The 25,317-nt window shown below is 43.2% G+C and overlaps 1 protein-coding gene across 1 annotated transcript in view; it reads left to right on the forward strand.

The window, feature by feature from the left end:
• Positions 1 to 14,263: 14,263 nt before the first annotated feature.
• Positions 14,264 to 25,317, forward strand: part of LOC106564691 (VPS10 domain-containing receptor SorCS3) — a 251,017-nt gene continuing 239,963 nt past the window's right edge. The window contains exon 1 of the mRNA XM_014130944.2: positions 14,264 to 15,206. Coding sequence (XP_013986419.1) covers positions 14,478 to 15,206 — 729 coding nt within the window. The 5' untranslated portion in view covers positions 14,264 to 14,477. The remainder of the gene's footprint in view (positions 15,207 to 25,317) is intronic.

Genomic DNA, 25,317 nt, shown 5'->3' on the forward strand with positions numbered 1-25,317 from the left:
TGCTCAGACTGTCCGCAATAGGCAGACAGAGGCTGGACTGAGGGCTTGTAGGCCTGTTGTAAGGCAGGTCCTCACCAGACATCACCGGCAACAACGTCGCCTTCGCTGGACCAGAGAGGACTGGCAAAAAGTGCTCTTCATTGAAGAGTCGCAGTTTTGTCTCACCAGGGGTGATGGTTGGTTTCGTGTTTATCTTTGAGGGAATGAGCGTTACACCGAGGCCTGTACTCTGAAGCGGGATCGATTTGGAGGTGGAGGGTCCGTCGTGGTCTGGGGCGGTGTGTCACAGCATCATTGGACTGAGCTTGTTGTCATTGCAGGCAATCTCAACACTGTGCGTTACAGGGAAGACATCCTCCTCCCTCATGTGGTACCCTTCCTGCAGCCTCATGCTGACATGACCCTCCAGCATGACTAGATAGCCATTTCACCACGGTTACATTCACACCCCTTTTCCACAGCAACCAGTGATCCGGGTCACGGCACCAATGTAACAGTATAGCTTCCATCCCTCTCCTCGCTCCTACCTGGGCTCGAACCAGGGACCCTTTGCACATATCAACAACAGCCACCCTTGAAGCATTGTTACCCACCGCTTCACAAAAGCCGCGGTCCTTGCAGAGCAAGGGGAACAACTACATCAAGGTTTCAGAGTGAGTGACGTCACCAATTGAAATGTTATTAGCGCTCACCCTGCTAACTAGCTTGCCATTTCACACCGGTTAAATGTTAATTCGTAACATATTGTACGAATTGCAATTTATAACATATTGTACAAAGGTTGCAGCTATGCATTATAGTGACATACCTCAAGGACATTTAGGTGCAGTAGGTGCAGTAAACTCAGGCGAGAACAAGGTCTCTGTAAGTCTCTAAGTTTCCTTTAGAGGTAGGTTATTGAAAGTGCTGCTTGTGCCAATGAAAAGCATTTGAGTATATTTGGAAGAGGGTGAAACTACTGTATAGACTGTATCCTTGCAATGTGAACTATTGTGTCTAACAGTTTAGTCTGAGCTGTGGTTTGTGAAAGGTTCAGTAGAGAATCATAATGTTGAGGTAAAGGAAGAGCGGAGTGAGGGAGTTCACTGCTTTGTCAACAGGGAAAATGACAGACAATGGCACATGTATTTTTTATTTAGTGAATGTAAAGTCCCTGAGCAAAATGGTTGCTTCCGGACCTGCTGTGTTGTGGGTGAATTTCACATTCACAACAGACTTGCAATTGCTTCCAATTTGAAGGCTCTTAGATTTCTTGGAATTCACATTCACAGTAGGCCTACTCTATTGAATGCCACTGTTAGGTGCCCATAGATAGCCAATAAACAGTCCAATCTCCAGAAGAAATTCCAATCTCCAAAAGCCATTCAAATGTCAATTGACCTACATTGCATTGTACATCTTTCATTTTTCATCAAGGTTCCCCTGCTTTTCTCCGGAAAAAAACACAAGTGAACATCTCTCTAGACTAAAACGACAAACAAAAAAGGAAGGAAGGTGGGAGGGAAGGAAAGAAAGAGGGAAAGAGAGAAGGAAGGAACTAAGTTACTAGCTTTCCAACTAACCAACTAACTACCTAGTAAAGACACAATCCAACGAACAGAAGATACGACGCTGTAATAACATGATGCAAGAGTTCTCTATGGATTGGTAAAAAATAGATATATTCAGTTTCGCCAGGCATGATCTATTTAAGTGATAATGCCCTTGAAGCCGGTGTTTGGAGGATATATCGGCACGGTGTGCCGGCCCTTGACTTCGTCTCAGGCCTAACAACACCTGTGCCGATATATCTTCCAAACACCTGCTTCTCTGGCATTATCTCTTAAGTAGAAACTGGCTAAACTGAATGCAGGGTTACTATTAAAGAACAGACTAAATGTGTTCTGGGAACGTTCTTGCAACATCAGGCAAAAGCTTTTTATTCAGCTTTGGGAAAATTAATATCCACATCAAAGCTCTTTGCCTTTTGTAACACTCACAATCAAAGAGCATCAGAAATTGAACTTTTCTTGGATTCCTTTTGAAATAGTGAGAACAAATGCATTGAGCAAAAGTATTGAGCTTTTATATAAAACCGCCGCGGCTCAAACAGACAAATGCCCGCAGAGTATATCCTGGTGGTTTATAGTCTTTTAAGGGTTCAAGGGTTATACTAGAGGTATTTTTTACCTATCTATACAGAACTCTTGCATCATGTTATCTCAGAACCTGATTTAAATTGGAACTCATTGGCTTTCAAACCACTACAGTATGCTACAGTTTTGCTGGAAGCGGTACCAGTAGCCAACTCACATATTTTTACATACTGAGCAGGCGGTCAGGTTCAGCTTCAGGGTTCGCTAATGACAAAATGTGGAGCCATTGACCCCCGCGTCAATTACCGTACAAATAAGAAGCCAGAAGACACTATATCATCCATAGTGTGAGTGTTGATCCTTGTTGTCTATAGGCTATGATCAGGAACAAGAGGGTAAGGCTTACAACAGAAGGCCTATAAAAGGACCAGCTGGGTTCAAATCACATGTCTGCATACCAACATAGATTCACCGTTGTTATCTTACAAAACCGTTAAGTTCAATGTTGATAGATTTTGGAATGATTGGATCCGTTTCAATTCACCGGTGTTATCTTACATGATCGGTAAGTTCAATGTTGATAGATTTTGGAATAATTGGAACTGTTTCAAACCTTAAGAAGGATTAATAACTTCAGCTACATTAGACAGCCATGGTATAACTGATGGACAGGCGGCGATGTGACACGAAATAATGATTTATACTCCATTTCATTAAAACCTCATTAAACCATGATCATTCCTACAATAATTCAATCATTCTTTACAGTTGCCTCTGTAAATTTTGATATATTGATAATTCTTTAGAAGCCTTGGTCCCATTACATCACATAGCCCTATTGGGCTGTGTCCCAAATGGCTCCCTATTCCTATATTTCCCTTGTCTAAGGTAGTGCACACTATAAAGGGAATACGGTACCATTTCGGAGGCACATTAGACGTATGGTAGTGGTTTAACGTGAAATTAGCAAGAAGAATAAATGGCATTTTTCCATCCCCAGGAAATGTTCAATCACTGCATCCCAAATGGCACCCTGTTCCCTATATAGTGCACGACACTATTAGAAGTAAAGGTGCCTGGTAGAACTTTTTGTGTTGCCACACCGGCGAAACCTTTGCAGTTGAAAAACATTCCTCAAGGAACCCCTCTGAAAAGGGTCTTCCAGGAACCCCTGTATAAAGCTTAAAATCTGAATGATTTTGTGATGGGAGGGGTTCAATTTTGAACCTTATTAATAATATATTGTAGATGTGGCAGCCTATCAGATTAAAGTCGTGGCTTATTGGAGGAGTGGCTTTAAGATAGTTATTTTATGGACACATCTGATGGGACTTCAATAAATGCAGAAAATAGCATTGACAATGTTATTTTTGTGAAGCCTATTTGATTCTGAGTTTGGACATACAGTACCTCAGGAAAGTATTCAGACCCCTTGACTTTTTCCACATTTTGTTACGTTACAGCCTTATTCTGAAATTGATCAAATAAATACAATTATTTACATAAGTATTCAGACCCTTTGCTATGAGAATCGAAATTGATCTCAGGTGCATTCTGTTTCCATTGATCATCCTTGAGAGGTTTCTTCAACTTGATTGGAGTCCACCTGTGGTAAATTCAATTGATTGGACATGATTTGGAAAGGCACACAATTGTCTATATAAGGTCCCACAGTTGACAGTGCATGTCAGAGCGAAAACCAAGTCATGAGGTTGAAGGACCTTCACTTCATACAGTTACACATATGCTTTATTACACAATTTAATTTATGGATTCTGGTAATGACATTTCAGCTGGAGCTTTTGTTGCGAGTGGCATGTTAATGACTGATCGGTATCTCAATTCATTCTTATCTCAATTCATTCAGTGTGCAGACCTCCACAATCAACCTGATACTCCAAATAAACTATTTTGGATAAGCCTAAATTAATTATGGGCATGGTTGACCACCCCCTTACCTCCCGGCACTCATTCTTCTGGCATTTCAGTTTGTCCTCCCAATGGCACATGTTCAAAGTGGATGGCCCTTGATAATGTCCCTCCACTGAGCCATCACTGTTCTTTACAGTCCATTATGTCTTGTCCATTTTCCTACCAGTACACCAGCAGCATGAGAGAAGTTTGGATGGGATCTCTCTCCATGCTCACTCCAATGGACTCATGTCGCACTTCTGAGAGAAAAGGCAGTTGATAGCTTCGACTGGGTACTGTGTATAGGTTACTGGCTCGGACACAGGTCTCACGGTAGAAATGGTGAAGGACCATACTGAACGCCATTGTTGACATTACTTCAGCCACTAAGGAGGGGTTTACATTGGGTTCTTCAGTACATTTCTTATCAAGAGAATTTGCATGTGTGCAACCAAAACTCGGACATTAGATACCTCAGAGATTTTCATTTGTGTGCCCTTTAAGGTGCATCCTTTCCTCAGGAAGTCTTTCAAAGGCAGAGATATAGAATCATTATTAAACATGTCAACAAGAAAATGTGGTAGCGGACATTCCATAAGTCCTGGAAGAAAGAAAATAAACATCTTAATCTTTTTGACGTGTTGCATTGACATAGTTCCTTTGACAACTAGCCAAAGTATGAAACCTGTTGTTTAACAAATCTGCTAGGAACTTCAAAAGTTGGTGCTTGCTTATCAGCTCAATATTCAGGACTAAAACATTTACAGGGATCTACTTCAATTCTGGAAACAGTTCTACAAAACGGAAACAGATTGTTTTAGATGACATTACCTTCTTACTTAAATCACTGGTGCTACCCAAACTATAGCACTGAGTAATAATAATTGGAAATTGTCAAAAACATCTCTTACCCTTATTATTCATACCTCTGTCCCAAATTTCCCCACTGTGTCCCATATCTCTAACCCAAACACCAGATGGCAGCCTTTAATTTAATATCAGTCCCCAATGCTCAATCCCTCTGTTCGTCATGTGACCTTATATTGAAACATTTACTTCTTCAAATTACTAAGACATTGCATTATTAGAGTGCTATTTGAAAGCCATTTACCATTCACTTTGTTACTTCACACTTATTAAATGTCTATTATTTTAAGATTCATATGTAGTGCTTTGGAGCATTAGTGAGGTCAAGCTCTGATGTTGGGCGATTTGGCCTGGCTTGCATTTGGCATTCCAATTCATCCAAAAGGTGTTCGATGAGGTTGAGGTCAGAGTGATGTGCAAGCCAATCAAGTTCTTCCACACCGATCTCAACAAATTATTTCCTCGCTTTGTGCACATGGGCATTGTCATGCTAAAACAGGAAAGGGACTTCCCCTAACTGTTGCCACAAAGTTGGAAGCACAGAATCGTCTAGAATGTCATTGTATGCTGTAGCGTAAAGATGTCCCTTCACTGGAACTAAGGGGCCAAGCTCGAACCATCAAAAACAGCCCCAGGCCTTAACTCTTCCTACACCAAACTTTACAGTTGGCTCTATGCATTTGGGCAGGTACAGTGCCTTGCGAAAGTATTCACCCCCTTGGCATTTTTCCTATTTTGTTGCCTTACAACCTGGAATTAAAATTTTGGGGGGGTTTGTATCATTTGATTTACATAACGTGCCTACCACTTTGAAGAGGCAAAATATTTTTGGGAGTGAAACAAACAAGGAATAAGACAAAAAAAAAACAGAAAACTTGAGCATGCATGCAATGTAGAGCAATGTAGAGCCACATTTTGCAGCAATTACAGCTGCAAGCCTCTTGGGATATGTCTCTATAAGCTTGGCACATCTAGCCACTGGGATTTTTGCCCATTCTTCAAGGCAAAACTGCTCCAGCTCCTTCAAGTTGGATGGGTTCCTGCTGGTGTACAGCAATCTTTAAGTCATACCACAGATTCTCAATTGGATTGAGGTCTGGGCTTTGACTAGGCTATTCCAAGACATTTAAATGTTTCCCCTTACACCCACGTGAGTGTTGCTTTAGCATTTTGCTTGGGGTCATTGTCCTGCTAGAAGGTGAACCTTTTTCCCAGTCTCAAATCTCTGGAAGACTGAACCTCTGTCCCAGTTTCCCAGTCCCTGCTGAAAAAAAACATCCCCAGAGCATGATTCTACCACCACCATAACTTCACTCTGGGGATGGTGTTCTCGGGGTGATGAGAGGTGTTGGGTTGGTGCCAGATATAGCATTTTGCTTGATGTCCAAAGAGCTCAATTTTAATCTCATCTGACCAGAGTAGCTTCTTCCATATGTTTGGGGAGTCTCCCACATGCCTTTTGGCGAACACCAAACGTGTTCGCTTATTTTTTTCTTTAACTTCTATGGGCTAGGTGGGAAGTATGCGTCCCACCCTAGTCAACAGCCAGTGGAATCGCATGGCGCGAAATACAAATACCTCAGAAATGCTATAACTTCAATTTCTCAAACATATGACTATTTTACACCATTCTAAAGACAAGACTCTCGTTAATCTAACCACATTGTCCGATTTCAAAACGGCTTTACAGCGAAAGCAAAACATTAGATTATGTCAGGAGAGTACCCTGCCAAAAATAATCACACAGCCATTTTCAAAGCAAGCATATATGTCACAAAAACCAAAACCACAGCTAAATGATCTTCATCAGATGACACTCCTAGGACATTATGTTATACAATACATGCATGTTTTGTTCAATCAAGTTCATATTTATATCAAAAACCAGCTTTTTACATTAGCATGTGATGTTCAGAACTAGCATACCCACCGAAACCTTCGGGTGAATTTACTAAATTACTCATGATAAACGTTGACAAAATACATAACAATTATTTTAAGAATTATATATACAGAACTCCTTTATGCAAACGCTATGTCAGATTTTAAAATAGCTTTTCGGCGAAAGCACATTTTGCAATATTCTGAGTACATAGCTCGGCCATCACAGGCTAGCTAATTTGACACCCACCAAGTTTGGGGCTCACTAAACTCAGAATTACTATTAGAAAAATTGGATTACCTTTGCTGTTCTTCGTCAGAATGCACTCCCAGGACTTCTACTTCAACAACAAATGTTGTTTTGGTTCCAAATAATCCATAGTTATATCCAAATACCTCCGTTTTGTTCGTGCGTTCAGGTCACTATCCGAAGGGTAACGTGCGAGTGCATTTCGTGACAAAAAATGTACAAATATTCCATTACGTACTTAGAAGCATGTCAAACGCTGTTTAAAATCAATTTTTATGCTATTTTTCTCGTAAAATAGCGATATTATTCCAACCGGGCAACGTTCTCATGAACGCGCATCTCAGTCTCACTGTCCCCAGGCTGACCACTCACAAACAGAGCTGCTGTACTTTGCCCAGAGACAGCAGACACCCCATTCCACTTTCTGGCGGCTTTTGAAAGTGTCACGTTACAGCACAGATGCTGTATTTTCAATAGAGATGCAACAGAAGGACAACAAATTGTTAGACAGGGCACTTCCTGTATGGAATCTTCTCAGGTTTTGGCCTGCCATATGAGTTCTGTTATACTCACAGACACCATTCAAACTGTTTTAGAAACGTTAGAGTGTTTTCTATCCACATCTACTAATTATATGCATATTCTCGTTTCTGGGCAAGAGTAATAACCAGTTTAAATCGGGTACGTTTTTTATCCGGCCGTGAAAATACTGCCCCCTATCCCCAACAGGTTAAGCAATGGCTTTTTTCTGGACACTCTTCCATAAAGCCCAGCTCTGTGGAGTGTAAAGTGGTCCTTAAAATGGTCCTATGGACAGATACTCCAATCTCTCCTGTGGAGCTTTGCAGCTCCTTCAGGGTTATCTTTGGTCTCTTTGTTGCCTCTCTGATTAATGCCCTCCTTGCGAGGTCTATGAGTTTTGGTGGGTGGCCCTCCCTTGGCAGGATTGTTGTGGTGCCATATTCTTTCCATTTTTATTCATTTTATTTTTTTATTTTTTATTTCACCTTTTTTTAACCAGGTAGGCCAGTTGAGAACAAGTTCTCATTTACAACTGAGACCTGTCCAAGATAAAGCAAAGCAGTACGACAAAAACAACATCACAGAGTTACACAAAAGCAAACGTACAGTCAACAACACAATAGAAAAATCTATGTACAGTGTGTGCAAATGTAGAAGAGTAGGGAGGTAAGACACTAAATTGGCCATAGAGGCAAAATAATTACAATTTAGCATTAACACTGGAGTGATAGATGCGCAGATGATGATGTGCAAGTAGAGATACTGGGGTGCAAAAGAGCAAGAGGATAAATAACAATATGAGGATGAGGTTGTTGGGTGTGCTATTTACAGATTGGCTGTGTACAGATACAGTGATCGGAAAGCTGCTCTGACAGCTGATGCTTAAATTTAGATATAAGAGATATAAGACTCCAGCGTCAGTGATTTTTGCAATTCGTTCCATTCATTGCCAGCAGAGAACTGGAAGGAAAGGCGGCCAAAGGAAGTGTTGGCTTTGGGGATAAGCAGTGAGATATACCTGCTGGAGCGCGTGCTACAGGTGGGTGTTGCTATGGTGACCAGTGAGCTGAGATAAGGCAGGGCGTCACCTAGCAAAGACTTATAGATGAGCTGGAGCCAGTGGGTTTGGCGACGAATATGTAGTGAGGGCCAGCCACCGAGAGTATACAGGTCGCAGTGGTGGACAGTATATGGGGCTTTGGTGACAAAACGGATGGCACTGTGATAGACTGCATCCAGTTTGCTGAATAGAGTATTGGAGGCTATTTTGTAAATGACATCGCTGAAGTCAAGGATTGGTAGGATAGTCAGTTTTACGAGGGTATGTTTTGCAGCATGAGTGAATGAGGCTTTGTTGTGAAATAGGATGCCAATACTGTATTTAATTTTGGATTGGAGATGCTTAATGTGAGTCTGGAAGGAGAGTTTACAATCTAACCAGACACCTAGGTATTTGTAGTTGTCCACATATTCTAAGTTAGAACCGTCCAGAGTAGTGATGCTAGTCGGGCGGCGGGGGCGGGCAACAATCGTTTGAAGAGCATGCATTTAGTTTTACTAGCATTTAAGAGCAGTTGGAGGACACGGAAGGAGTGTTGTATGGCATTGAAGCTTGTTTGGAGGTTTGTTAAACACAGTGTCCAAAGAAGGGCCAGATGTATACAGAATGGTGTCATCTGCGTAGAGGTGGATCAGAGAATCACCAGCAGCAAGAGCAACATCATTGATATATACAGAGAAAAGAGTCAGCCCGAGAATTGAACCCTGTGGCACCCACATAGAGACTGCCAGAGGTCCGGACAACAGGCCCTCCGATTTGACACACTGAATTCTATCTGAGAAGTAGTTGGTGAACCAGGTGAGGCAGTCATTTGAGAAACCAAGGCTGTTGAGTCTGCCGATAAGAATGCGATGATTGAGTCGAAAGCCTTGGCCAGGTCAATGAAGATGGCTGCACAGTACTGTCTTTTATCGCTATGATATCGTTTAGGACCTTGAGCGTGGCTGAGGTGCACCCATGACCAGCTCGAAACCAGATTGCATAGTGGAGAAGGTACGGTGGGATTCAAAATGGTCAGTGATCTGTTTGTTAACTTGGCTTTCGAAGATTTTAGAAAGGCAGGGCAGGATGGATATAGGTCTATAACGGTTTGGGTCTAGAATGTCTCCTCCTTCGAAGAGGGGGATGACCACGGCAGCTTTCTAATCTTTGGGGATCTCAGACGATACGAAAGAGAGAGTGAACAGGCTAGTAATAGTGGTTGCAACAATTTTGGAAGATACTTTTAGAAAGAGAGGGTCCAGATTGTCTATCCCAACTGATTTGTAGAGATCCAGATTTTGCAGTTCTTTCAGAACATCAGCTGTCTGAATGTGGGTAAAGGAGAAGCGGGGGGGCTTGGGCAAGTTGCTGCGGGGGTGCTGAGCTGTTGGCCGGGGTAGGGGAAGCCAGGTGGAAAGCATGGCCGGCCGTAGAAAAATGCTTATTGACATTTATCGGTGGTGACAGTGTTTCCTAACCTCAGTGCAGTGGGCAGCTGGGAGGAGGTGCTCTTATTCTCCATGGACTTTACAGTGTCCCAAAACTTTTTGCAATTAGTGCTACAGGATGCAAATTTCTGTTTTTTAAAATCTAGCCTTATTAACTTTCCTAACTGACCGAGAATATTGGTTCCTGACTTCCCTGAAAAGTTGCATATCGCAGAGGTATTCGTTGCTAATGTAAAACGCCACAGGATGTTTTTGTGCTGGTCAAGGGCAGTCAAGTCTGGGGTTAACCAAGGGCTATATCTGTTCTTAGTTCTACATTTTATGAATGGGGCATGCTTATTTAAGATGGCGAAGAAAGCACTTTTAAAGAGCAACCAGGAATCCTCTACTGACAGGATGAGGTCAATTTTCTTCAAGGATACCCGGGCCAGGTCGATTAGAAAGGCCTGCTCGCTGTAGTGTTTTAGGGAGCGTTTGAAAGTGATGAGGAGTGGTCGTTTGACCGCGACCCCATCACGCACGCAGGGAATGAGGCAGTGATTGCTGAGATCCTGGTTGAAGACAGCAGAGTTCTATTTAGAGGGCAAGTTGGTCAGGATGATATCTAAGAGGGTGCCCATGGTTACGGATTTAGGGTTGTACCTGGTAGGTTCCTTATTAACACCCCGGCCGTCCTGCAATCTAAGCTAGATGCTTTCAATCTCAAACAAATTATTAGAGTGTTGGATTAGTAACCAAAAGGTTGCAAGATCAAACCCCCGAACTGACAAGGTAAAAATCTGTTGTTCCGCCCCTGAACAAGGCAGTTAAACCACTGTTCCTAGGCCGTCATTGAAAACAAGAATTTGTTCTTAACTGACTTGCCTAGTAAAATAATAAAATTAATTGTTTGGACACAGACCTGGATATTAATTGATTTAATGGTACACTGTGGGATTTTCAAAGTTTCTGATATTTTTTTAGAACCCTACCCTGATCTGTACTTCTCCACAACTTTGTCCCTGACCTGTTTGGAGAGCTCCTTGGTCTTCATGGTGCCGCTTCCTTGGTGGTGCCCCTTGCTTAGTGGTGTTGCAGACTCTGGGGCCTTTCAGAACACGTGTATATATACTGAGATCATGTGACAGATCATGTGACACTTAGATTGCACACAGGTGGACTTTATTTAATTAATTATGTGACTTCTGAATGTAACTGGTTGCACCAGATCTTATTTAGGGGCTTCATAGCAAAGGGGGTGAATACATATGCATGCACCACTTTTCTGTTGTTTATTTTTTTGAATTGTTTTAAACAAGTAATTTTTTTCATTTCACTTCACCAATTTGGACTATTTTGTGTATGTCCATTACAGGAAATCCAAATAAAAATCCATTTAAATTACAGGTTGTAATGCAAGAAAATAGGAAAAACGCCAAGGGGGGTGAATACTTTTGCAAGGCACTGTAGCGTTCTCCTGACATCCGCCAAACCCAGGTTTGTCTGTCAGACTGCCAGATGGTGGAGCGTGATTCATCACTACAGAGAACGCATTTCCACTGCTCCAGAGTCCAATGGCTAAGAGCTTTACACCACTCCAGCCGACGCTTGGCGTTGCGCATGGTGATTGTAGGCTTGTGTGCGGCTGCTCGACCATGGAAACACATTTCATGAAGCTGAGCCATGTGTTGCTCCTAGACGTTTCAACTTCACAATAACAGCACTTACAGTTGACCAGGACAGCTCTAGCAGTGCAGAAATTTGACGATGCGACTTGTTGGAAAGGTGGCATCCTATGACAGTGGCACGTTGAAAATCACTGAGCTTTTCAGTAAGGCCATTCTACTGCCGATGTTTGTCTATGAAGATTGTATTGTTGTGTGCTCGATTTCATACGCCTATCAGCAATGGGTGTGGCTGAAATAGCCAAATCCACTCATTTGAAGGGGTGTCCACATACTTTGTATATACACTATAGTGTATATCTTAAAGCCATGCACTTACTAAGCCACGCGTCCACTCTAGGGTTCCTCAAGGAACCCATTGCTACATTGAACCATTAAATATTCCTCCAGGAAGCCCTGAACTAACTGAAGGTGCAAATATGAACCATTGAGTAGGAATGGTTCCTTGAGGATCTCCAGGGTTCCTCGAGTCACCAATATTTCGAAGAGTGAACTTTTGACCAGAACCCTATGCTAATAGGGTGCCATCTGAGGCACAACTTTGGTTATTTTCTATAGGGTGTGGAGCCCTTTGGAGGTGCAGTGGTTTAGCCATCTTGACCACAACGATACCACAATATATTCAAGTTTTTATTGCTATAACAGACGCCATTGGAGGTCATAGAACCTGTGGATTCTGTCTGATTCTCCCATCCACTGCTAATTTATTATAGATATGAAGGACATTCTGCATATTTCTATGTCTTAGGGTTTTCTGTGATGTAGCTTGTTTCTAAAAGAAATTGGTAGGCTGCATTCAATTTGAAAATTTCCAATGTGTTATAATTTTTCATCTTTTGGCTGCATCTTAAGTCTTGGGTTGATAAACACCTGGTGTCTTTTTCCAAATCCCAAACATCCATCCCTCCCTATCCTCCTCCTCCCACTCCCTCTATCCCTCCCTCCCTCTCCACATGACTCTCTCCTCTTGGCGCTGGTTGTGTTTTCCCACTGGGAATAGCGTAAGTCCCTGCCAAATCCGCCCAATTCATCCTATTGATTCTGCGCTGGGCCTTCTCTGCACGCACACTAGAGCTCCATTTGAATGCCCCAGCCCAGTACAGTACTCTGCCGTCAGACTCGACTCAGCCGCCAGCTATATGCCAGCAGACTCTACTCAGCCGCGTGCGGCTCGTTCATTTCTAGTCGCTTCTGTTTAATGTTGGCTGTCATGAGACAAATGAGACATAAATGAAACTGATGATAAGATTGTTTCATTCTTGAGCATGCAGCGATACAAGCATTGCGCACAGGGCTATAACATAGACCTATAACAAACCACACTTCAAACTGCTATCGGAAACAGACAGTTTAAAATATGCTTTCTATTTCCTAACAGAGGATGATGTCTGGATCAGCGGACGAGCTGGCCAATCAGTGGTCTATTCACATGAATATTTTTCATGACCAGTATACGCCACACAGTTCTTTTGTTGTTGTACACCAACACCATTGCAACAAAGAAACATAGGTCATAAAAAAATCGAAGGAAAACTATTTCAGTCATATTGTCATTGTAATTGTAATAGGTCATATTTCATGGAAATCTGGAAACACTGGACAGTTACTTTAACACCTTTTCTCAAATAATAACAAGTTAATAACTGGACAATTTATTTAATGTTCTGATTGCACAAACATTTTTCTTCGGCTGCTGATCTTTAAAAAATGCCATTTCTTTATTGCGCTAATAATTCCCTCTGTGTGCATATTAACCTTTATGTCATGGCATAATAGAACGTCTAATTGGCAAGAGTCTAAGGTGTCAGAGCACCTGCTACAAGTAATTTAGATGCATTTCAGGAAATATAGTTTCCTTTGGACAGGAGTACATTAAAAACCAATTACTTTGATTCGGGTTAATAAAAATAATGAGTTCTGAAGCACTGTGAAGACTATAATGTGTTGGACATCTTGGTCCATAATCACATCAAGCATCATTGTACAATGACACCACTGATTTGACTTTGATATGAACATCGTCAGAGGTTATCTCTCTGATGAACACTAGCGGTTCTGGGGCGGGGGGGGAGGGGGGTAGGGGGGCCAGTGACCCTGTGACAACAATTTTGGACCCCCTTGTGCCCCCCCTAAATGTGGAGTATGAAATAATTGTTACATAACTACTTTTTGCTATCTTTCTTTTTTTACATCCATTATAAGACAGTGGCAACGATGATGATTATGAACATGGTATTTTGCCTGCTAATGCCTGCAATGCAGTGAAAAAAACGATATGACAACAATAACGTCTAATATAACTGGCCCCTCTAACAGTACAACTGGCCCCAGCTTGGCCCCCCCAGTTGAAATGGTCTAGAACTGCCACTGCTGATGAAAGCTATGTTGAATAGGTCTTTACCGGTCATATCATATTCGATTACTAGTGGGCTTTCACAACCAGTGTGAAAGCCACGGCGCATCTCTCTCTCTCTCTCTCTCTCTCTCTCTCTCTCTCTCTCTCTCTCTCTCTCTCTCTCTCTCTCTCTCTCTCTCTCTCTCTCTCTCTCTCTCTCTCTCTCTCTCTCTCTCGTCTCTCTCTTGCGTTCTCTCACAGTATTCCTCTCATCCGGGCGCACATTCGGCAGCTCGGCTTCGATACAGCTCCTCTCCTATGTGGTGGCTCCCGCGACCAGCTCCTTGAACGTGAACAGTTTAGCTGAAGAGCGCTTTTCTAAATACCACGACAATCTCACCGACTTCGGGGGGAGTTGGTCCTCGGTTGGATAAGGTTTTCCCGCTCCGTGCGTTGGACCCAAATCTCTAACTATACCAGCAATGGATACTTGGCTTGGCTTCTGCCCAGGCTTGCACTTAACTCTGTGTACCTGGCTTCTGATCTCCGCTCATACCCAGCTAAATGCCAAGGCGGAGATAACTTGCGCATCGTGCCAGTCGCCGGTCCAGCTACACCTGAAGGAATTACAGCTGGATACCGGTACGCACGCGGCTGATGGTACGAGGCAGGCGGCCAAAGCTCTGGAACAGGTCCGGCTGGAGTACCAGCTACTCGGAGTTACTGACCAAAATACTGGAGTACCAAGCGACACCCAACAGGCAGGTGTTCTCGTGGATGAGCCGAGATTCACTGACGATGGAGTTACCCCAAAAGTCGCTCTGGAAGATTTAACCGGGTCTAGTGAAAACGAAGAAAGGTACCGTGGTGAATATAATATTGGGGTGGATGATTTGGGTAATGTCAAGGATGGTGCTGAGGATGTTGCGTTACGGAGAGCGAAGCGAAGCGGTCCCGAACACCCCGAGTTTAGGGAGAGCCTTAAGACCGGTGGCCCCGGTTTAAAAGGAGAGACATCGGATGAGAGAAGGAGTCCTGGTCCGTTATTGGACGGACACAGACTGGGCCGATCCGAATTTAAGTGGAACAGGGACGAGGGTCGAGGGAATTCCAGAGGAGATGATCCCAAACTAAGCAGCACTACTTTCGCTTTGACCGGGGACTCAGCGCATAACCATGCAGTGGTTTACTGGTCGGGGCAAAACAGCAGCGTAAGTGATGATTATTCACCATTTGTCATGTGTATTTCACAAAATAAACAATTTTATATTATGAAGCACTACATTTCGTCAAGAACTATAAAGGCTTATTATATCCAAACTGCGTTGCGCACGGAAATATTCGCTTGTTTTAGTGAGTTGTTTGTCCACTGTAACAGGTGCATTGGTTCAGTTGCGCACAGCAGGGCACTATATCCCACATAGGTTTCAGCACTTCCAGAAGCATTCGGGGCCCGGTTGGACTGGTATTGCTATTGCACACGGAGATATGCTTGATTGCAGCAGACTCCGTGCTCGTGCCATACCGATAGCAGCATTGCTTCACATAGCGGTTGGAAAACACTCACTATACTTGCGCATATAGGTTACTCTGACAGGTGAATTCCACTAGTTTTAGTTTATTTATATGTAATGAATACGACTGAAATAAATTATAATCGTTAACGTGTCCTGTATTTTGCAATATGTTTTGTTATAGATCTTGTATACGTCGCTTTGGATTTTTAATGCAATCAATGCTAACTGATTGGGCAGATTTGTAAATATTTTTGACGGGGATTTAAATTATTTCAACTCTTTACTTGTAATAACGAAATTTCGCATCGAATAAAAGCAAGCCTATGTGGTCCTCTGAATTGCTGGCTTGTTCCTGTTGCTTCTATGTTCACAATTCCTTTACAAAAGCTATAGATTTAATAGGCCTAGTTTAATAACTATATTCTATGCCTATGAATTATGTGGACTTTATATGCATATTTACCATTTATATGGATTTTTTTATAAATTAATCTGCAAACTATCATCATGCCAGAGTAAATTATATTCAGAATAATGCCTAGCTCCCCAAATTAGTAATCGGTGCACTTGTTACCTGCACTTACACAGACACTCCAAAGGGTGGCGTACAATGTACGAGAGAATATTATTATGCTTCCTAAAAGCAGCATCTGCAATTGTGTAGGGATACAGACCCTGAGACAATGGTCTCTCATGGAATCAGGGGCAATGAAATCATCCAGGGAAGGAACCTTGTGAAGCCTGAATTTCCCTAGCAAACATTCACGCACTTAGAACACTGCCTTGGCCTATGTGATCAATACCTATGGTGATGGTCAATAATACAATTACATTGATTGGCAGGCTATGAGCCTGTAATAGCTTCTTTACAACTGCACAGAGGAGATGACAAGTAGGTCATATCTGATTTTGGTCCGTAACTGTTCTGACACCAAAATCTGTCCGTCTACATAAGGGTATTCATTAGTGATGCACTACAACCTGTCTCATCCTCTATGAGTGAAGACAGCTTGTACTTTAACTGAGGTCACAATGGAATGTGTAGGTCATGTTAATGCCAGGACATGTCCTTGTTCTGGCTAATACTTCAGACTACGAATACATGAATGGCTGTTCTGACACAGATTAGTCATCTTCCTGTAGCAGCCAGATCCTTCCATCCCAATTTTATTTTGAAATGGCTGGAATACTGACATGATTTCATCCCCCCTAAAAGGGCATAGAGGCCTTCATTTGAAACAGAATAATAAGGCGAAATGAATAAATGTAATTTCCACAACCATGCAGACTCAAAGCAGAGAAAGCCACTGGGCTCTTTTAATCATTCTTACATGTTTCTTTTGTTGTTGTGGCTGCTTCTTTTTTGCTTGATTTCATTTGGATGAAAAAAATGAATCCCTCAGTTTCAGTCCTCTGTCTGAAATTATTATGACACGCTGCATGAACTTGTTTTTTAACTCGCAGTGATGGCTGCGGCGATTTGGGGACGTTTGTGTATGTGTGTGTGTGAGTGTGGGTGTGTGTGCGGACTCTGTGTGTGTGTGTGTGTATGTTTGTATGCGCTCGGCTTCGTGTGTGTGAGACAGGTTTTCTGGGTGTATTGTCTACCTTAGCCAGCCCAACTCCCTGCTTCCATTTCCCCCTAGCTGTAAATCTGTAATAATTATCTTGAAGACGGAAACAGGTATCCATTTTGAAATATTCTCTTCTTGCCAGGCGAGGAGGATTGACTGCCTACTCAAGCATGTTTTCTCCAGCTCTCAGACACTAGTACTGGACTACTTTATCTTCATTGGGCTTTAGATCCTGATTGTATGGGTGATGAATTAAGCCCTCAAGGACGGCCTGATGGAGCCTGAAGTGCTCTAACTCTAACTTAACCACAGCATTTGGGGTTGGTGTGTGTGTGGCGGGGGTGGGTGGCTGAACGAGTCTACTCTGGCTTCACCCATGCATTCACTCAGTTGCCGTTGTACCACCACACTCCCTTTCCTTCTTTTACCTTTAAAAAAAAAAACTTCTACCCAGAATGCTCTGCTTGTGCTGCCTGAGCCGTGTTGTGCCCAGTGCCAGTACTCCTCTAGGATGACATGGGTAGAAGTGGTGTTATGGTGTGTTATGTTCCCCAAGGCAGGTTGTGTCCTCTGAGTCGTGTAGACAAGGCTAATGTGGTGTCTGTCTGTCTGTCTGTCTGTCTGTCTGTCTGTCTGTCTGTCTGTCTGTCTGTCTGTCTGTCTGTCTGTCTGTCTGTCTGTCTGTCTGTCTGTCTGTCTGTCTGTCTGTCTGTCTGTCTGTGTGCCTGAGCCCTGGGTGGATACTAGCCTAGCCTAGACTCCCTATGGGGAGAGAGATGGGCTGAGTGTCGAGTTTCTCAGTCTCAGTGGTGTTTATGAATATAATGGCAGGGTTCCTTCTTGCCAGTGTGGATACAAAATGGCCGCCATTATTGTGCTTCATGCTGATCATTACTATCATAAAAGCCACTTTCCTAAGTGATTTTCAACCTTGATAATGTATTTCATCCATCCACTCGCTTTTGATGTCGATGCTTCCAGTAATGCACTTCGCTGGTTGTAAATATCTACATATACGTCAATAGTGCAGGAAAATCTGCCATCCTTGGCAGGATCTATGGCCATTTTTTTATCTTTATGTTTTTTCTTCATGATGCAATACACGGTTTTCTCTCTGTTCTTCATACATCCAGTGGTTGAAACCTAAATATGCATTTGCATAAGATGCAGAGTGGGACTCTGTGAGTGGTCTTTAATGGAAGAAGAGTTCATTATAAATCTGGCAGTTTATCAACGTAGTGAGCTGATCTTTTGAAATGCCTACATCTCTTTCAGAGAGCTAATAGGCAAACACACACACACACACACACACACACACACACACACACACACACACACACACACACACACACACACAAAATTGTATAAGAGACCCATTTTGTAAGGCTACATTAATGTACTGTACAAGTGGAAGTCTATCATACACAATTAGTAACCATACTTTAGGCATACTGTACAGACTATAATTGGAGACATTTAATTTCTTCAATAATTGCAGTACATTTAGTAGACTCAAGCACCTGACTCCTCAACCTGAACAAAGGAATATGCTGGTACACATGGATTCTTCCCCTCGAAATAAACTGAAATAAACTTAAATGAATTGAGCTGAACTGAACTGAACTGAACTGAACTGAAATGAACTGAACTAAACTGAAATTAACTGAACTCAACTGAAATGAATTTAACTAAACTGAAATGAATTGAAATGAATTGAACTAAACTGAAATTAACTGAACTGAACTAAACTGAAATTAACTGAACTCAACTGAAATGAATTTTACTAAACTGAATTGAATTGAACTGAAATTAACTTCTTTAGTCAACAACATCCACTCGTCCGGAAAAATATCGTTGTTCGCCAACCCCCTTACTGCACCCACCAACAGTGAGGAGAGGGTGGCGTAGTTGGTTGGCATAGCTAAACACAGCTTTGGCATCCATGCAGAGGCCTGGAACATGATTTAGGATGTACACAGGGGGCTTGTTCCTAGCCCTGTCTGTGTCTCGTCTCACCACTTGGATGGCTTCCCTTCCATTTAGTGATGCTAATGGATTATAAAGTGGCACTATTTTGCTACCTACCGCTATGGAGGAACTAACTGCTCTGGAGGAAGAAGGGGAGAGAGGAGGACAGGATGAGGTGTCATAAATAATGCCCTCTTCCAAAGGGACTCTTCCTCTTTTCATACGTCCATCCCCTCCCCTCTTCATCTACTTTGTGTTTACAAATGTGTTTTCCCAGCCCTTGTTTCCTCTCCGCAGTGGAAGTAGTGAAGCTTGGTGGCAAGACGTCATGTGCCGCCACGACTAGACGGAGGATACATCTTGACTTGCTCCCCAGAGCTAATGTCTTGGCCATTGCCCCCCAGGGCTAATGTCTTGGCCATTGCCCCCCAGAGCTAATGTCTTGGCCGGGATTCCAGATGGGGCACCTGGCCCAACCTTTTCAGGCTAGCGCCGAGCTGTGTGTTCGTGTTTAGCATCTTGTTTAGTTGCTTTATCAAGATTGACTACATGCATGTCATTTATTATTTAGTTAATGGACTGGATTGAGAGAAACATGTGAAAGGCGATGGAATTATAACTAGGGTCCTCATTTTAACTGAGTGAACTTTCCCTGGTCGGGCCAGGTCATGAAACTCCGTGTCAAAACTGCTCTCCAAGACCTACCGATGAAGGTAGTTTAATGTAACTACAGTTGGCTTATCAGCATTTGATAGCCACACATTTACCCAGTATGCCTGCATTACAACACACTCAGGGTCAATTACAATCACATTACATAGCACCTGCTGATGTAACAGAGCAACATCTAAGACCACAGAAGTCACTAAAAGCCTTGAGACTCATGTCTCCTGCATGGCTCGGAGCTACCCATTGGATGAAAGGTTCTGAAGGCAGTCAATCACCAAGCTAATGGTGTCATTGTGTTTCCTGTACCATCACCACGGTAGTGGTACTAGAGTAGGCCTTGGTGAAAGGATACGTTAAGGCTGTTTGACTTTAGTGTAATCATACGCTTGGCCACTGATCCCTTTCTGCTGAACAAGGGTGTCGACAGAGCACCGAGCCGCATGTCCGTGTGTGTGTGTGTGAGTTTGTGAGTGTGTGTGTTAGAGAGGGTGTGTGTGGGTGTTAATTACATTAATATAAAAGAGTGTCAAATGTGATTTGGTTTCATCTTCATTCTATTAAACCTCTTTTTCCACAGGAGGTATCTCAGGATAAAGTAGGGGCCAACCGTGACATTGTCTCTGGCTCTCTAACAGCTGATCCCAGTACAGTTTGGATGGTAGTGGTTGGACGGTGTGGTGCAGTGTAGTAGGTAGATCGAAGTAGGTGGTATATGCAGCATGCTCCCCCTGGGCATAGAGTCTTGACCTTTACCACCGTTTTTTTTAGGCAAAGTGGGATACCTTGTAACATTGATCTCTCTTGGCATTTCCTGAATGTTAGCACATTAGGCAGAACGCGATGACTAAGTAATGATGTCAGAGAGGATGTTGAGGGGGCAGATCACCTACGTCTCTCTCGCTCCCTCACACTCACTCTCTCTCTGTCTCTCTCACACATGCAAACACTCTTTCCCTCCCCCCTTCCTCTTTCTGTCACTCTCTCCCTCTCTTTCTCACTCAGTCGGGTGAATGGTGTCACACTCGTGAGGGGTTGCCATTGATGCAGACTAATAATGACATACTGTATTATACCCCAGGACCCACACTCAATTAACACACTGTCTAATTAAAATGATCTAGTGGTTTATCAATGAAAAAGACTGCGAATGGCCGTAAAACGGGGCCACGCCACATTAACTTTACTATCCCTTTCCCCTTCTCTTTTTATTCCCATGTAGATTTGAATGATAATAACCTGCTTAAACATTGGCCATTACCAAACATATTGTGTAAGCATCTTTCATTTAGTGAAGGGAAATATATGTGGCTTGATGATAGGAGATTTGCTAACAGAGTTAGTCTGGGTAAGCAAGCAGTACATGACTTTAAACTCCTGTCTCTCCATTGTATTTGCTAAAGGAAGACTATTCCAATCTCTCTCTCTCTCTCTCTCTCTCTCTCTCTCTCTCTCGTGCTCTCTCTCTCTTTATCTCTGAGCTTGACAATCCTCATGAAAGTAGCCTCTAATGATAGTCACCCCCTCTACGAATTCACATATTTTAATTTGTAATAATGCTTTAAGGGAAGTAAAGACGAGCTTGGTTTGAAACCTAATAATACAACAGTTCTCAGTAAAACAGAGAGAGAGTGAGTGTTCATAGATATCAATGCATTATTAATTTGCCTTCTCTTTAGAGGAGTTTTGCTGAGTGGGAGGGGCATCAGAAAATGAGCTAGCTAGGTTTGTTTTTACGCAATGTTTTTACACAATGTGTGATTGTTATGAATGAAATGGGCCTGGAGTTATCCCTGATCGGGTATCCCAAGGAGATACTTTGGGCCCATGTGATAGCCTACACTTAGTGCATAAGGTAATACTCTGGGCCCTTGTGATAGCCTATACTTAGGGCCTGAGGTAAAACTCTCGGCCGTGTATACATGAAAAGGGCCTTAAGTTTATCCCTGACCTCGTGACCCAACCAGGAAATACTCTGGCCCCTTGTGATCGCCTATAATAAATAGGGCCCACAGTTTAATCAAGTCAGGAAACGCTCCAGGGCCTAGTCATGAAAACACTTCACCGCTAGACAGGCGTTGTCAATGTGAATCTTATGAAGGCCTTGTGTGAACAATGCCCTTAGGTAAGGTGTTAATTGCTTCTAAAGCTCTTTGATACAGTATGTAGGCTAGCAACTGTCTGCTCCATTGGACAAAAGCCTATTTCTACCTCCAGACAGTTTACATAAACACAGAGGGGTTGTTACTGCTTTCGTTATGTATCTGGTTATTGGTTGTCTATGGCTGAGTCCCACATGGCACCCAATTCCCTGTGTAGTGCCCATATAGCTCTGGTCAAAAGTAGTGCAGTATATAGGGGATATGGTGTCACTTGGGACTCATCCTTGCAGGCCTCAATAAAGAGATGAGGAAATTGCCAGATATCCTGGTATGTCTGGGTGTGTGCTTTGAAATTTCCTCAGTCCCCAGATTAGCTACTACCACTGTTGCTATTGAGATGTGAGGCCATAAGGGGCAAAAGATGATGCAACTATGTTTTAATGAGGGAACGTGATATACTGTAAGTTGATTACACAGCAGTAGCATTACTTAACACGTGTTTGGTGGTAAATAGCTGAATGAGGTTGGCACACACACACACACACACACACACACACACACACACACACACACACACACACACACACACACACACACACACACACACACACACACACACACACACACACACACACTAGCTAGTAGTCAGCTAGCCACTGCAAGCGGTCATCAGCTACCTCTAGCACGGACAACTCTCGCCAGTCTACACAGCACGACTCAAACCAGAGCAAATCGCACTTACATTTTCTCCATATCTCCGGATTCCTACCGCAAGCTCTGAACCTTTTTTTTGTTTTTCACCTAAATCATTGCAGCTAGCTAGCTGCTATTCAAGTGGCCACTCCTGGCTAATGTCACTGTCCCAAAGCAAGAACCAATTAGCCTGGAGCTAGCCTTGCTAGGCCCATCTCCCGGCTAGCCAAAGAGGTCCATCAGCCACTCCTTGGGCTACAATACCTATTTTGCCAACTGGCCTGAACCCCCGCGAACCCATCACGACTGAACCACCAACGTGATTCGCCCGATGGGGTTTTCTCAACTGGCTCCGCTGTCGCGTCGTACCCTGAATGCCCATCCTCTAGCATGCTAGCCACGGCCGCAAGCTGTCCAGAGCACATCGGACTGTTAGCTTAAGAGGCCCACCGGACAAATTCTTTGGCCACTATACCTTTTTTGCCAATTGGCCTGGTTTACCACACGGAGCCCTGCTGATCTGTCTGCCGACGTAATAGCACGAGGGGGCCACAACAGACTTTCTTCCGTCGCAACGTCCCTCCAAGGCCCTTCTGTTAGCTTACTAGTCCCGTCCCCGCTAGCTGCCTGAAGCCACTCACTGGAGTCCTATGATCACTTGGCTATGCATGCCTCTCGCTAACGTCAAATGCCTTGTCCATTGCTGTTTTGGTTAGTAAGTATTGCCTTATTTCACTGTAGAGCCTAAAGCCCTGCTCAATATGCCTTATTTAACACTTTAGTTCCACCTACCACACATGTGGTGACATCACCTGGTTTAAATTATATTTCTAGAGACAATATCTCTTTCATCGACACTCTATGCACAGGTTTACCCTCACTGTATTCACATCCTGCCATACCTTTGTCTGTACATTATGCCTTGAATCCATTCTACTGTGCCCAGAAATCTGCTCCTTTTACATTCTGTTCTGAACGTATTAGACGTCAAGTTATTTTAGCCTCTAGCTGTACCCTTATCCTACTCCTCCTCTGTTCCTCTTGTGATGTGGAGGTTAATCCAGGCCCTGCAGTGCCTAGCTCCACTCCCATTCCCAGGCGCTATCATTTGATGACTTCTGTAACCGTAAAAGCCTTGGTTACGTGCATGTTAATATTAGAAGCCTCCTCCCTAAATTTGTTTAATTCACTGCCCTAGCACACTCGGCCAACCTGGATGTCCTAGCCGTGTCTGAATCCTGGCTCAGGAAGACCACCAAAAACTCTGAAATTTCCATCCCTAACTATAAAATCTTCCGAAAAGATAGAACTGCCAATGGGGGCGGTGTTGTAATCTACTGCAGAGATAGCCCGCAGAGTTCTGTCTTACTATCCAGGTCTGTACCCAAACAATTCGAGCTTCTACTTTTAAAAATCCACTTTCCAGAAACAAGTCTCTCACCGTTGCCGCTTGCTACAGACCACCCTCTGCCCCCATCTGTGCCCTGGACACCATATGTGAACTGATTGCCCCCCATCTATCTTCAGAGCTCGTGCTGCTAGGTGACCTAAACTGGGACATGCTTAACCTGTTGGGGCTAGGGGGCAGTATTTGCACGGCCGGATAAAAAACGTAACCGATTTAATCTGGTTACTACTCCTGCCCAGTAACTAGAATATGCATATAATTATTGGCTTTGGATAGAAAAGCCCCTAAAGTTTCTAAAACTGTTTGAATGGTGTCTGTGAGTATAACAGAACTCATTTGGCAGGCCAAAACCTGAGAAGATTCCTTACAGGAAGTGGCCTGTCTGACCATTTCTTGACCTCCTTGATCATCTCTAACAAATACAGGGGATCTCTGGCATGACGTGACACTTCCTACGGCTCCCATGGGCTCTCAGAAGGCGGGAAAAAGCTGAACGATGTAATTCCATCCCCAGGCTGAAACACATTAGCGCGTTTGGCAAGTGCTCTATCAGAGGGCCATTAGACTGAGGCTCGTGCATGAGGGGATAGCATGCTTTTACTTTCACTCTCTTTGTAATAAAAAACGATTTCCCGGTTGGAATATTATCGCTTTTTTACGTGAAAAATGGCATAAAAATTGATTTTAAACAGCGGTTGACATGCTTCGAAGTACGGTAATGGAATATTTAGAATTTTGTTGTCACGAAATGCGCCATGCTCGTCACCCTTATTTACCCTTTCGGATAGTGTCTTGAACGCACGAACAAAACGCCGCTATTTGGATATAACAATGGATTATTTGGTACCAAACCAACATTTGTTATTGAAGTAGAAGTCCTGGGAGTGCATTCTGACGAAGAACAGCAAAGGTAAGCGTCCCACCTAGCCCATAGAGGTTAACACCCCGGCCATCCTACAATCTAAACTTGATGCCCTCAATCTCTCACAAATTATCAATGAACCCACCAGGTACAACCTCAAATCCATAAACATGGGTACCCTCATAGATATCATCCTAACCAACTCGCCCTCCAAATAGACCTCTGATGTTTTCAACCAAGATCTCAGCGATCAATTCCTCATTGCCTGCATCCGTAATGGGTCTGTGGTGAAACGACCACTCCTCATCACTATCAAACGCTCCCTAAAACACTTTAGTGAGCAGGCCTTTCTAATCGACCTGTCCCGGGTATCCTGGATGGATATTGACCTCATTCCGTTAGTAGAGGATGCCTGGTCATTCTTTAAAAGTGCCTTCCTCACCATCTTAAATAAGCATGGCCCTTTCAAAAAATGTAGAACTAGGAATAGATATAGCCCTTGGTTCTCTCCAGACCTGACTGCCCTTGACCA

Source organism: Salmo salar, chromosome 12 (assembly GCF_965601325.2).
Source record: "Salmo salar chromosome 12, fSalSal1, whole genome shotgun sequence".
Lineage (NCBI taxonomy): Eukaryota > Metazoa > Chordata > Actinopteri > Salmoniformes > Salmonidae > Salmo > Salmo salar.